Source organism: Embiotoca jacksoni, unplaced genomic scaffold (genome assembly GCF_022577435.1).
Source record: "Embiotoca jacksoni isolate LCO1_2020_lvr unplaced genomic scaffold, fEmbJac1.0.p SCAF_3, whole genome shotgun sequence".
NCBI lineage: Eukaryota > Metazoa > Chordata > Actinopteri > Embiotocidae > Embiotoca > Embiotoca jacksoni.
In genome coordinates, this window is record NW_027185381.1 from 11,738,205 (window position 1) to 11,752,379 (window position 14,175).

Genomic DNA, 14,175 nt, shown 5'->3' on the forward strand with positions numbered 1-14,175 from the left:
TACAATCAGCCACAGAATGACTGTATGAATTGACCTTTGGAACAGTACCTGATAAGCACAAGGTCCATCCAGGTGCTCTTCCTCAATAGATTAATCCAGTTGTTATCCACACTGGTTTACAAATTGAAATTTTAATCCATTCTTTACCATATAACCAGAAGTTTACAAAAGAATCTCATCTTTAGAAAATATAAATGTTTGCAGTGTCCAAGCTCCATCTGCCCCTGAAAATTGTGTGGTACAATTAAAACAGACTGTTGTTTTTTGATACTCGGCAAGATCCCAACCGAGTGCTCCACAATCACACATTCTCATAATCACTGAGTTACATTAATAACCACATAGCCTACGGTGCAAGGTGTTGCCGTTGCAGCAAATTACAAGGCACGATAAAAGAATCATGAATTTTCTGCTACACATGTTCACGCCAAGGCATGAACACACTTTTGCTTTACTTCTATGAACTTGTTATTTGCAGTGGGGTCTCGTATATATGTGGTTGTCTCTTTCATCTAAGGGCCCCCACATAAACACAAACACTCACACACTTAATCCTCAAGGCTTTGTTTTGATCTTTGCATTGAGCTCGAAACCCCAGCCTGTAACACAAAGTAGGTTACACTCTTGTTTTGGCTGTTTTTCTTTTTCATTTCGTTTCGCAAAGTGCAAGAAGGTTCCTGTGTGTGTGTGTGTGTGTGTGTGTGTGTGTGTGTGTGTGTGTGTGTGTGTGTGTGTGTTTGCGTGTTTGCGTGTGTTTGCGTTACATCAGAGAGTGATAAAACCGCTTTTAGGCTTTCTACACTGGGGAACTAGCTGTATTCAAACTAGCATATGGCCTTGCAACAGGGTGTGAGTGATTGCTCATTAGACAAATGGCTGGCCAAGCTGCCCCCCCACCCACCCCCACGTAAAGTGCTGGGCTCTGCTCCTCTTTGTTTTCTAACAGGAACTAGTGTGAAGAGGATATACCAAACCCTCCTCTAGCAGACAAAGGCCACTCTCACCCCATATCCGTGTTGCCGTAGAGACCAGAGTCCTACTTGGAGGGCTGGAAAGATTCCTGTTTGGTGCTAAAAACAATCCCCCAGATTTGATAAAATTGTGTATTCCAGCCACAAGAAAGTCCCAACTGATAACTTGTCTCATGTTTCTGTTATTTGTCAGAGTTTAGTGATGTATGAGCACATGTGTCTGTGTGCTCCTGTGCATGTTTTAGACAAAGTGAAAAAATGTTGTTCAGTCCCCTGGGGCTCAAAGTGTTTTCTCTATTCAAATCTCCCATTGTTTTATTTTTCTGCTGTGGCCATCTGTGATGTAAACTCTCTTTATATAGAGATTTGACAAAGACAACAACCTCAAATTCAATAGTAGGCTATTTAAAACCAGGGTCAATGTGAACATCACCAACATTTGAATTATCTCAAGGCTGTTGATCTTTAAACTTTTTCTTTATTGAGGACCTGACATTGATTCTTCTTCTCATGACTCTAACATATAAGGAGAAGGCAAATATTACAGGAATTTGTGGAATAACCTGCTGAAGAAGGAAGAAGGGGAAATAATTCCCCTTGTTGTTGTCCCAGTACTTATTGAGCATTTAGTTTCGAATTGAATTATAATACATTTTTGTGGAAAGCCCCAAACACTGTATGTCATCCTCCAAAACACCGTGGGAAAAGCCCTGGCTGAGTCCTAACAAGCGGCGGTGCAGAAGTGTTTATGTGTTCATTGTGTGCTGATACCACATGCCTTCACTGCCAGACAACCAGCGGGCTAAGAGCTGGAACTCCGGGGGATCAATGCATCATTGACCATGGGCCTGGGCCTGGTATCGATCCATCAGCCAATTTGTATCTTCACTCAGCCAGATAGAGGTGCCGAAACAATTATGTGAAATTCTCTGCTGGGAGACAGAGAGGATCACACACACACTCGTGTTCAATAGAAGCCAAAATCGGCTAATCTCAATCACATGTCCTCTCCCCAAGTTAACTATCGAGGAGTTATCGGTGCATTTCCCTCGTCCAATCTTTCTAATCTAAGAAACTGGGGAATCAATTTCACTGTAGGAGTATGAGCAACTGTTCGCACTGAACTAAAAGCTGGATGAATGCCCAGTTGGGATGTCAGGAATGTGGCCTGCAGTGATGTTGACAACACATGGTAAGTCTGTTTCTGACTGTGCATTTGTTCACTCCGGGAGTCTTCTCTAGTTAATCAGCCTGTTGTTCAGGAGTGTGTCAGCTGCCTGGTCAGAGGACTTCTGCCCTCTGGGATTCACACAATATCAGCCCAAACTGAATGGGGCAGGAGAGCGCCGCTCACAGGCTCAGATAAGAACTGCTTTAGATTCACAGCACGTATTGGAACAATGGAATGAAATGATAAATGGCTTTGCAAGATGGACCCAATTCATCAGACTCTGCCTGCTTTTCGTGGTGAACTAGCATTGACCATAACCTGCAGAAGCTGATGATGTTCACCAATCATATATGTGTACTGTGAAAACTCATTAAGCTCAGTTAGCCTGAGGATAGAATATTTATGTGTGTCCACCTGAGCATCTAACCAGCATTATGGCCTTTGCTAAAGCTCAGCAGTTTCCCAAACTTCCTCACCCGGCTGAGCTCCTGCCCTCTGCGCTCTGTGTGAGCTACACCCACACACACTGAGTCGGGATGCCTTTGAGCTACTTTTGTACACTTTCTCTCTGTGGTTGTTCCCTGTTGTCTGCAAGCTGTATGCCCTCTAAAGTAGCATACAGTGCTATAGCTGCTTAGCATTCAGTACACTTCAAAGCTCCTCGTTGTGACAGAACAGCCCAGGGCTCATTCTCTCCTAATTGGAGGTTCATTAAGGGACATGGCGTGCCTCAGGGGAGCCCTGTTCATTGCCAGAGGAGCCTGTCTTTATTCGGATTTTGGGGTGTTTACTTGCTGCGACTGACTTAGAAAGTCATGGAGAAATATGAAAATGGGTTTTTAATTGAGATAAAGGGTTATGCGGCATGTGTGTGGTCCTTTAGTGTCATTGTCTGAGGGTATTAGCACATGCATGGAGAGCTTTAGAGTGGTATACAGTATCTGGCAAAACACACCTGCTTCGGGGAGGCTGGGGACAAATGTCCCTTCCCAAGGGTTCAATTACAGGTGATCATTTAGAGGGTCAATGACATTTAAAGGGGTCAAGCTTCAACCCTTATGATCTCATGGGGTTTTCAGTATTAATGATTCTTTGTTATGCCAGCTCATGTTCACGATGGAGTGAATTGGCTGGTTATGTGGGGAGCAGAGGGGGCGGCACAGTTTGGCGAGGAACAGACTAAGTGTCCCTGTCGTTCTGATCCATTTGTCCGGGGCGTTGGCGAGTGGAGAAGTGTTATGAACTCACTTCATTAATTGTGCCGATAATATGGAGCACTCTCAATAGTCTATGTCTTCCTTATCTTTTAATTACAGTGAGTTGACACAACCATAATGGCTGATCGTGTAGATGCCGACCAAACAGGCCTCTGGTTTTCTGAGTTAAGCAGGAAAAAAGAGGCCCGTAGTAATGTTTCAGAATATCTCCTGCTCGTACGGAGAAGAATGTAGGTCGAATGACTTTGTCCTCATTACGGATCTCTGGCTGCCGTCGGTACTGTGGGGTTGATTTAGAATCAGTTCTCATTAATCCACTAACAAACCCAACCATGCCGGGCTCCACAGCCCAAGCTGTCTGTGGATCTGTCTTCGCCAAGAATAAACAATGGGATCTTAAAATGCCATGTGGCACTTTATGACGTGAGTACCAGGAGACGCTGCAGACGTAGAAAGGGTTGGCATTGATACCTCAGGGCAAAGACTGCCACTTAGATTGTCAGATTGAGGACATACAGTATTTCCTGCTAACACATTGTCTACAATTATAGCAGCAAAGTATTCCTTACTGCTCTGTGTCACATTCGTTTATAATAAGTGCTTTTTTTGCTAGTCTATACAAACACAATGTCACACAATTCATTAACTAAACACACTGCTAGTTTAGCAAACACCTGAGGAAGATCTGCCTTTAATATACTAGCAATTTGTCAAAGTTGCTGTGAGGCTGCAGCTCCTGGGGTGTGAACCATGTTTCGCTTGTCTACATAATGTACTCTGCAGAATATTCAGAGAGACTTAGTGGTCTGATCTCTACGGCTGGGCGGTGATCGATGAGGACCTGCGATCCCATGGGAGTCATGGGAAAGACCAGTTTGTTTACTCTGCATTTTCTCTGGGGTCTCTGTGGCAGTTTGATTTATGCTGCGCTGGTTTGCACCATCGGCTAGTTATTTGGAGCCTGGCTCGGCCCGTGCAGTACAGCCCATTTCATTCTCAAGCATTCAATTCATTTTATTGCAGAAAAGAAAATGGATTCCGGATCTGATAGTTGGCTTGACCCTGAGATGGGAGCGAAGAGCAAAAGGGTGAAGCTGGAAAAGAAATCTGAAATTTTGTTTGGAGAATAAGAAGTGAGCTGTGCCCTGAGAGTTTTTCCAGCCGACCCCGTCCTCCCCCTCCCTGTTCCGCCTTTTCATCCCTTACTCCAATAAATACAGTTTACAGGCCCAGGATTGACAGTGGAGAGCTGGAGGGATGAGAACAGGCCTTTTCTGGTGCTTTTCTGTGAGTCTGTAATTTATGCTAATCTCAATTAAGACCTCCGGTGCCCTCATTAGGTCTTTCAGCGGGTATTAGGGAAAGGAGGGGTTAATTAAAACCCATCTCAGGCAATGAGGCTGTTGGTTGCTCTCAGAGTACCGTTAGGAGGGTGATCAATACCTAAGCATATCATTATGATTTACAGAAAGTGTTTAACCAAAGCTCTAAATCAATTTCCGGGGTCTGGGGACGAAAGTAGGATAGAAAGAAAATAAGCCCTCCGGCTGGTGAGGAGAGGAAAAGTTCTCATTTTATGTTAACTCGCTTCCACAGCAGACAAAGACTGCCATCCTATCTTTGTCATAGTTAAATTTTATTGTCACGGTAACTTAAATAAACCTGCAATAAGACAAAAAAAAAGTTTTCTGTGGCACTCACAGCACATTAAAATTTGGAGCAGACGGAAAAATAAACCAGTGCTAGCAAGCTCTAAAAAAAGAAAACCAGTTTAGAAAAAGATATGAGTTCTGGCTTAATTATTCCCACAATTTACGTACTTCAGTGTAAAGTAATTACAGCAGCATTTGAAGAGTGCTTGTGTCAGCAGAGGTTTAAGGGGGGGGTTATGGTTTATTTCACCTGAAAATGTATATTTCTGAGTCGATTGTGTGCAGGATAGGGGTGAAAGGGTCAAAGCAGAATCACGTTTGAGCGACAGCAAAGCCCCTTCAAAGGCGGACCGGAATCAAACCTGGCATCGATCATAAACCTGGGCTTTCACTGCAGCTTCAGAAAAGCACAGAGATCACCCAGAGGAGTCCTTTGACAGCCCATCAAGCAGTTGAGAGACTGCCTACAGATTTGGAGATTACATTTGACGGGCATACTTCAAAATACAGACACAAAAAAAAGAGAGAGAAGAAGTTTTTTTTTCAATTTAGAGGTGGCAGTGTGTAGTTGTATAAACCTATTTACAATTCCTCTGAGAAATCGCTTTTTAATCCGCTTGTTACCCAGCTTCAGTCCTGGCTGTCACTACGGGAGAGCAAATTAATAATAAGACTTACAAAGCAAAGACTGCTGGTTCTTTTTTGCCAAATAATAAATGTTCTTATTTCACTGAGAGTGTAATTACAGCTGCCCCACAGACTGTTTCCACTTCACTTTCTGCTGAATATTTAGCGGTGATTCCTCAGACAGATCCTATCCTCCCTGAGGGGAAAATCGTGTTCATTTGCAGCTTGAAAGGTTAAACATTTGCTTTAATGAAACCTTTGTGTTGCATCACATATATATAGGTGTACAGCGTCATGGATACTGAGCCTAAATTGTCTCCTAATGCAGGAGAGGTGTTCTTCATTAACCAGGAGTGCTTCCTGGACAGGCCTTCATCAAGGAAAGTGTGTTTATGTCAGGCAGAGGGTTAGCTGTCGGGAGCACAGGGCTCCTGCCTCTCATTACATTAAGGAGAAGAAGACGTTTCATACTAAGGGCCATCCATGGTCAGTTAATGCACAAAAAAAAAACCTGTCAGGACTCACATCCTTAAAATGCTCAGAGACAGACAACCCCTTCAGTCACACTGAAGCCATGGACACCACTTGTCCAGAGACAGGAAGTGCTGATGGGAATCTGGCCAACGGACTGTGAAAGTACATTTTCAGATTAAATAAATGGTCACATTATGTGACAAAAATGAGTTGCATTAAATTGATTGACACTGTGTTGCCCAACCTGGTACTTACTAAAGGATTGCTGAGAAACTACAGCTGGTACAGTGTGCCTACTGGGGCAACACAAGGATTTTTTTTTTTTTTTTTATCTGAAACTGGACCAAATAGGCTGACAGGTCACTCTGTGTGCGTTAGTGTGTGACTGACAGAACTCATTAAAAATGTGAGCTGGTTTTTGCAGAGTATTATTTTCTTGGCAGTTTAAAGCCTATCCAGGGTGCTGGAGAAGGGGAATACTGTGAACATTTGGCATGATTTATTAAGTGACACATTTTGATGTTGTGTTTCATGCTATTTTCTCTCAGGGGCAGGGAGAGGCTTCAGCACGAGGGACAACCATGGAGGGCGACTGTCTCAGCTGCATCAAGTACCTCATGTTTGTCTTCAATTTCCTCATTTTTGTGAGTATATTTTCATCTGTTTCTCAAAGACACTTAATCGAGCTATCTCTGTAGTTAGTGTCAATCTAACGATTTAAGATGGACTGCTGCCTGGTCCCAGCCCGACTGACTAATGGAGCCACATTTGCATTTCATTAGATGAGGCAATCTTGATTCTATCAAATTCTCCTTTGATTAAATTTGAGTGTGCTGACACACATCTGAGGCACACCATGCCATGTGGAGTTTGTGACTGGCACCTGAGTTTATCAGTCTTGATCAGACAATCAAGAATAATCCTGTTAGTCTCAACCCATAAAAGGGGGGGAGGGTCAGAGTAAGACGGTTTGTCTTTTTTGCTGCTTTATTAAGCGCAACCAAACCATTTAGAAACTCTACTCAGAAGTGGGTGTTCAAGGCTGAGGTAATAATGCAACCAGCAGAGCAAAGAATGAACTTGGCTGTTAGCATCACTCTTAACAACCACTTTATTTCACAGCTTTTGTGTGTGTGTGTGTCAATAGCCATTTCACACTCATGTAACTCAAAAGCATTTTTAAAGCGCAGAGCTTTCAAAATGGCTGCCTCCTCTCCTCGTAGCACAACCTCTTGGAGCTGAAGTGGAGCTTATTTGCACAGGGCCAGGTCTCTCTCTCTCTGGCAGGAAGAAGAGGATTGTGGTGGAAATGTTGGAGGCTCAGATTTCTTCCCCCGACCTCAGTCCTGTCTTTTCGTAATCACATGAGTCACCCCACGGTGACTGCAGATAGGGTCTTAGTGAAAGGGAGGATGGGAGTGGATGGAAGCTGCAGCGTTGTGCTCGTTCTTTAGCAGGTTGCGGGGTTAGTTGAAGCAGGGGAGATATCTCCACCCACACTCTCACTAAGGCATTGTGGCTCTGCACATAACCAGCCTTTGATCTCAGCCTTCAACTCTCAGTCCAACCTTTCAAATATTTGCATTACTAGTGTTTTCATCAGGAAATATATTACTTTCCATTGTATGACCTGTTGTTGAATTTTTTTTTTGTGTCACATCAAGCCATCTTCCGAGTTCTCATTAATGTTTGAAAAAAGCAGCAGCCAATTTCTGTTTTGTCTAACAAGTGTCTTCTTCGGCTTCTCTCCACCAGCTGGGGGGCTCCTTCCTCCTGGGAGTGGGAGTGTGGGTGCTGGTGGACCCCACAGGGTTCAGAGAAATCGTAGCAGCCAACCCCCTGCTATTCACTGGTGTCTACATCATTCTGGGTATGGGAGGCATGCTCTTTCTTCTGGGCTTCCTGGGCTGCTGTGGAGCCATCCGCGAAAACAAGTGTCTGCTCCTCTTTGTGAGTCGGCTGACAAATTTGAAATGTAGTTCTGTTATAGATCTTTGTTTGTGTGCATGTGTCTTGATTATTCTGTCTGTCAGTTTTTAGAATGTCATGCTTGAAACAGAAAACCAAAAGAGCAAATGCCCTTCTATTTGCCTCTAGCCTCATCCATAGTTAATGCTGAGCGAAGTGGGCTCAGCCAGAATGTGATTTTTAAAGACTGACATGCACTTTTTCTGATATTCATCCACCTTGTCATACTCTCTTTCACCCTTTCTTTGTTTTCTTTTGTCTTATTGCAGTTCTTCATGCTCATCCTCCTCATCTTCCTCGCAGAGTTGGCTGCTGCCATCCTTGCCTTCATATTCCGAGAGCACGTAAGTTTTCTTTCATGTGTCCAGTAGAGCTAGGTTTCAAAACTCAATGATCAGATGGTATACTCTACTTGTTTACTGACCTGACAGTTTCTTATTTAAATTATAATTTTCCCCATTTTTTTACAGATTTTTATTTAGCCGTTGTTCTCCTCCTATAAACAGTGTGACTCGTGATTGACAGTTTCACTGCAGCATCCATATATATATCATTGTTTTTGATCCTGATATTCCTGTTTCTTGTTAAAACCTGGCACCTAAATTACCCACAATTCTACTCTACCACCCACAGTTTGCTGGAAGATTTAGCAGCTAATGTAGCCTCGAGTCACTAGCCCCAAGCAGAGATAAGTCTTAGGCTACTAGTGAGCTCATTTCTTTCTCGCTCCACACCCCTCCAGATTTTTTTCGTTTGCAAACTTCTTAAGTCTCAACCGATCTTGCCTCAAGTTACACCCCTTAAAGCAGTTTATCGGAGCGCTCGAAGCTCCCTCTGGAGCCACGAAAGGCTTCATACATTTTTCACATAGGCTGCAACTACCCAAGATGTGTAAACAGACTTTGATGTGTTAAAATGACACCTGGCCCGAGGGTAATGATGTCATCTGAAGGACCAGATATTATCTGTGACACTAACCTGTGCTCTCGCTGGCTGTTGCTTCAGCTGACCAGAGAGTACTTCACCAAGGAGCTGAAGAGACATTATCAGGGCTACAACAACAGTGACGTCTTCACCTCCACATGGAACGCCATCATGACTACAGTAAGGCCAGCGTACACATGCCAAAGTGCTGACACTCTGTAGCTTTTACCAGCAGCCTGTGGAAACACGAGGGGTTTCAGCCAAGTGTCAGGGGGCTATATTTTATAGATAAATCCCAGACATTTAGGTCAATATTCATGCTGGATTGGTGCACGCATACAGTGGACCACAGGCCAGTGCACAAATAGGCACTCAGCAATAAGGGCTTCTTCTGCTATTCTCTCCTCCCTTCAGTTTGACTGCTGTGGGGTGAACAGCCCAGAGGATTTTAAGGACAGCCTGTTCAAGCTGATCAACCAAACTCATATGGTGCCAGAAGCCTGCTGCCAGCGTGCCAGTCAGACCAGGGAACTGGTCTATATCAACCAGGAGCAGTGCTTATCAGGCAATATGATGTTCCGCAATAACAAGGTAACTTCTGTCAAACTCTCTCCCTTCCTTTCCCTCCTTCTGAACCACCACCAGACTTAATTAGAGCAGAAGACAGTTGAGGGGTGACATCCAGAGACTAGCTGACTCCTCCATGGCTGATTAGTGTTTTTCTGTGTTTGGGGTGTCATGGGAGACCATCTTACAATGTGGTAGGGAACGGAGACACCAGTGAATGCATGCATCTGTGTGTGTGTGTGTGTGTGTGTGTGTGTGTGTGTGTGTGTGTGTGTGTTTATACACGGTTAAATTAGAATTTTTGTGGAGAATACATGTTCGCAAAAATAGAGGATAATAAGTATATGAATATGTGAAAATTAGATGCGCTTCACAGTTACACACACGCACACCCACATCCCTGCTTCCATATGTGCAAAGGAAGCCTGGAGCGTAGTTACAGAGAAAGCTGATAGGAAAATTATTTTTTTTTACTGCACTCTCCACCTGTTGTTTTCCAAGCCACTAGAACAATGAGACATATCCACAGTGTGTGCCTCTTTCTGCTCATTCACACAAAGAACTCATTAAAAGGCAGTGAGTCTGGAGGCCCTGCTTCCCACTCATTTAGCCGAGCCTTTGTTCAAAGCCACACTCAATTGAAGCTGTGATGTTACTTTAATTGTGTCTGTAATTCTCCCCCAAGTTTACAGCCTATTGATTCTCTGCTGAGCGTCACGTCTTTGTGTGTCCACAGGGCTGTTACTCTGCAGTAGTTGACTACTTTGAGCTGTACATCTATGTGGCTGGAGCCCTGGCCATCGTGGTGCTAACCATTGAGGTATGAGGGTGTTTCAAAATATGCAGCATTTTCTTTGCCTCTCAAATCATCTGAATATTAATTTCAGAAATGAACCTTAGGCTATTTACCTAAATATGACAGTGTTATCTGAAAGCCCTTTGTGTGGAAAGATCTCCATCTGGTGGTGAAACTTGGGGTCACAGGAACATAGATTTAACTGGACTGCTCTGTGACAGTTTTTTTTTACAGTTGGTTACAGGCATGTCATTACATTTTTCACCTACATACTGATCTTTTTACCAACATGCATGTCAGAGGAACAATTATTCTCACATCCAAAACACACTTATGTATCCCAAACATTGAATACACATCTTAGTATGACCTCTACCCACAGACAAATCTCCTCTCAAAGAAAATTCTGTCAGTCATACCACCATGACCTAAAGAACAATAACAATTGACAGCATTACAATAAGTGTCATTACTGTTTATAATGTAGCTTGTAATTAATTTTTACATTCATAGAATCGTGTATAAACCAAGCTTTCAAAGTAATACAAACAATGGCACCCATTTATTGAATGCACTGTGGTACACTACCATATGGGATTGTACCTGAACACTATATATTCACTTTGCATACCTAAAGCTACAAATATAGATATAAAGGAGTGCTTAACTCTGTTGGTTGGCCCGAAGTCCCTGTTATGTCATCATGTCCTCCCATTTCTTCACCTCAACCAAGTCTTTCAGAGTTCACAGAGGTGTTTCTTTTAAGTGGAGCAGAATGTAGCACAATGCAAACTATTTACAGTAGCTTTTTTAAATTTGTATGTAAACATGTTTAAAAGAGACTCAATAAATATGTAAACAATTTATGGAATTTCATCTGTGTCAAAGCAATGTAAAGCAGTGCAAAGACTACAGAGGAAAGTGTTTAAATTGTTCCAAATTGTTTACAAAAAAAAAAGTAAATAATCCAGACAGGGTGTAGTGTAGGCCTTAGTTTGTCATGACGTTGAACAATTTGTGTCTTTCTTTGCTAATTATTTCTTATTCCTTCCTTTTCTCTTCCTCGCCACAGCTTTTTGCCATGGTCTTTGCAATGTGTCTCTTCAGGGGAATCCAGTAGAGCTGCTCCAAGTTTGTTTGTTTGTTTAAAAAAAAAAAAAAAGAAAAAAAAGGGAATTCAGGAGAAAAGAACAAAACGGACATTTGTAAATTTGTGGATCTCTTTTTTTCTATTGGCTAATTAGTAGAAAAACAAACTCTTGTACTTCACAGCTGGACTTTTGAGGTACTGGGTGTAAAAAAACAACAACACATAGATACACACAAACCATTGAAAAAGTGGGAGATCGGAGACAAAACTAATGTAAAAAGATTTGCGTGTGAAGTGGAAACAGTAGTTTGTGGACCAGGTCTAGCACAGACTGGGTGTAACGTGGACCAGGGAAGAGGACCAGGTGAAGCCTGAGCAGAAGGCACTGCACTGACTTTTGGATGAAGAATATTTATATTAAGTAAAGTTGGCTTAACTGTAAAAAAATGGTGTTTCATGTACACTCTGGTTGTTACCCTTTCCCCTTTCATACGGTATACTGTAACAAACTCCCTCCCTTCACATGCCTTTTTTACAGCCACACATCTTTAATGCTGTATTATATAAGCTCTGTGTGTGTGTGTGTGTGTGTGTGTGTGTGTGTGTGTGTGTGTGTGTGTGTGTGTGTGTGTGTACATACTGGATGCGCTTTATGAATGTGTATAAACTAGTTTGTGAGCTTGTGGCTCTTCATGACCCCTCCCAAGCTTGAAAGCCAACAACCTCTTTTTCTATTTGTATGGTGATGTTTATTGCATTAGTGGTTCTATGTGGTTTTAGGTGGTGAAATGTATGTGTATGCATTTGTATTAGATTCTTGAAAAGTCAGTGACATAAATGGAATTTTAAACGACTGTTCTTGTGTGTTTCTTACACTGGTTGCACTATTTCACATTATTATTAAAATAATAATAATGATGGACGAAAGGTTTTGGATCAGGCTAATTAGGTTTATTGCTCTGCTGAACTACGATCAACTTCCCCTTCATTCTCTATTCACCGTCACTGTTTGACACAAAAGAAAAAAAAGAAAAAACATGGTAAAGCGCACTTGATAAAATACATTTTGATAAAAGGATATTTGTCAAAAATGATCTTTATTCATCTCCTGCGTGAGTGATTGGTCAACTGCATCCGGAAAGTATTCACAGCGCTTCACTTTTTCCACATTTTGTTATGTTACAGCCTTATTCCAAAATGGATTAAATAAATTTTTTTTCTTCAAAATTATACACACAATACCCCATAATGACAAAGTGAAAAAAGGGTTTTTGACATTTTTACAAATCTATTAAAAATAAAAAAAAAATAAAAAAAAAAATCACGTACATAAGTATTCACAGCATTTGCCATGACACTCAAAATTTATCGCAGGTGCATCCTGTTTCCACTGATCATCCTTGAGATGTTTCTACAACTTGATTGGAGTCCACCCGTGGTAAATTCAGTTGATTGGACATGATTTGGAAAGACACACACCGTCTATATAAGGTCCCACAGTTGACAGTGCATGTCAGAGCACAAACCAAGCCATGAAGTCCAAGGGATTGTCTGTAGACCTCTGAGACAGGATTGTATCGAGGCACAGATCTGGGGAAGGGTACAAAAAAATGTCTGCAGCATTGAAGGTCCCAATGAGCACAGTGGCCTCCATCATCCATAAATGGAAGAAGTTTGGAACCACCAGGACTCTTCCTAGAGTTGGCCGCCCGGCCAAACTGAGCGATCGGGGGAGAAGGGCCTTCGTCAGGAAGGTGACCAAGAACCCGATGGTCACTCTGACAGAGCTCCAACGTTGCTCTGTGAAGAGAGGAGAACCTTCCAGAAGGACAACCATCTCTGCAGCACTCCACCAAGCAGGCCTGTATGGTAGAGTGGCCAGACGGAAGCTACTCCTCAGTAAAAGGAACATGACAGCCCACCTGGAGTTTACCAAAAGGCACCTGAAGGACTCTCAGACCATGAGAAACTAAAATCTCCGGTCTGATGAAACAAAGATTGAACTCTGGCCTGAATGCCAAGCGTCACGTCTGGAGGAAACCAGGCACCGCTCATCAACTGGCCAATACCATCCCTACAGTGAAGCATGGTGGTGGCAGCATCATGCGAAGGTTCATCTTCCAACAGGACAACGACCCGAAGCACACAGCCAAGATAACAAAGGAATGGCTTCGGGACAACTCTGTGAATGTCCTTGAGAGGCCCAGCCAGAGCCCAGACTTGAACCCGATTGAACATCTCTGGAGAGATGTGAAAATGGCTGTGCACCGACGTTCCCCATCCAACCTGATGAAGCTTGAGAGGTCCGGCAAAGAAGAATGGGAGAAACTGCCCCAAAATAGGTGTGCCAAGCTTGTAGCATCATACTCAAAAAGACCTGAGGCTGTAATTGCTGCCAAAGGTGCTTCAACAAAGTATTGAGCAAAGGCTGTGAATACTTGTGTACGTGTTATATTTTTGTTCTTTATTTTAAAGGGCTTTTTTTCACTTTGTCATTATGGGGTATTGTGTGTAGAATTTTGAGGAAAAAATTTAATCAAGTCCATTTTGGAATAAGGCTGTAACATAACAAAATGTGGAAAAAGTGAAGCGCTGTGAATACTTTCCGGATGCACTGTATTTCTCCTATAAAATGAGTCTTTGTTACACCTTCTTGACATTTGCAGTATTGAAATACAAAAGATGGGTGGTTTCATTTGTTGATTGATTGAGCCAAAG

The 14,175-nt window shown here is 42.6% G+C and overlaps 1 protein-coding gene across 1 annotated transcript in view; it reads left to right on the top strand.

Annotated features, from left to right (window-relative positions):
• tspan18b (tetraspanin 18b) overlaps positions 1 to 12,311 on the top strand; it is a 31,754-nt gene extending 19,443 nt beyond the window's left edge. The window contains exons 3-9 of the mRNA XM_069163096.1: positions 6,661 to 6,756; positions 7,868 to 8,062; positions 8,350 to 8,424; positions 9,086 to 9,184; positions 9,419 to 9,595; positions 10,308 to 10,391; positions 11,440 to 12,311. Coding sequence (XP_069019197.1) covers positions 6,661 to 6,756; positions 7,868 to 8,062; positions 8,350 to 8,424; positions 9,086 to 9,184; positions 9,419 to 9,595; positions 10,308 to 10,391; positions 11,440 to 11,487 — 774 coding nt within the window. The 3' untranslated portion in view covers positions 11,488 to 12,311. The remainder of the gene's footprint in view (positions 1 to 6,660; positions 6,757 to 7,867; positions 8,063 to 8,349; positions 8,425 to 9,085; positions 9,185 to 9,418; positions 9,596 to 10,307; positions 10,392 to 11,439) is intronic.
• Positions 12,312 to 14,175: the final 1,864 nt, after the last annotated feature.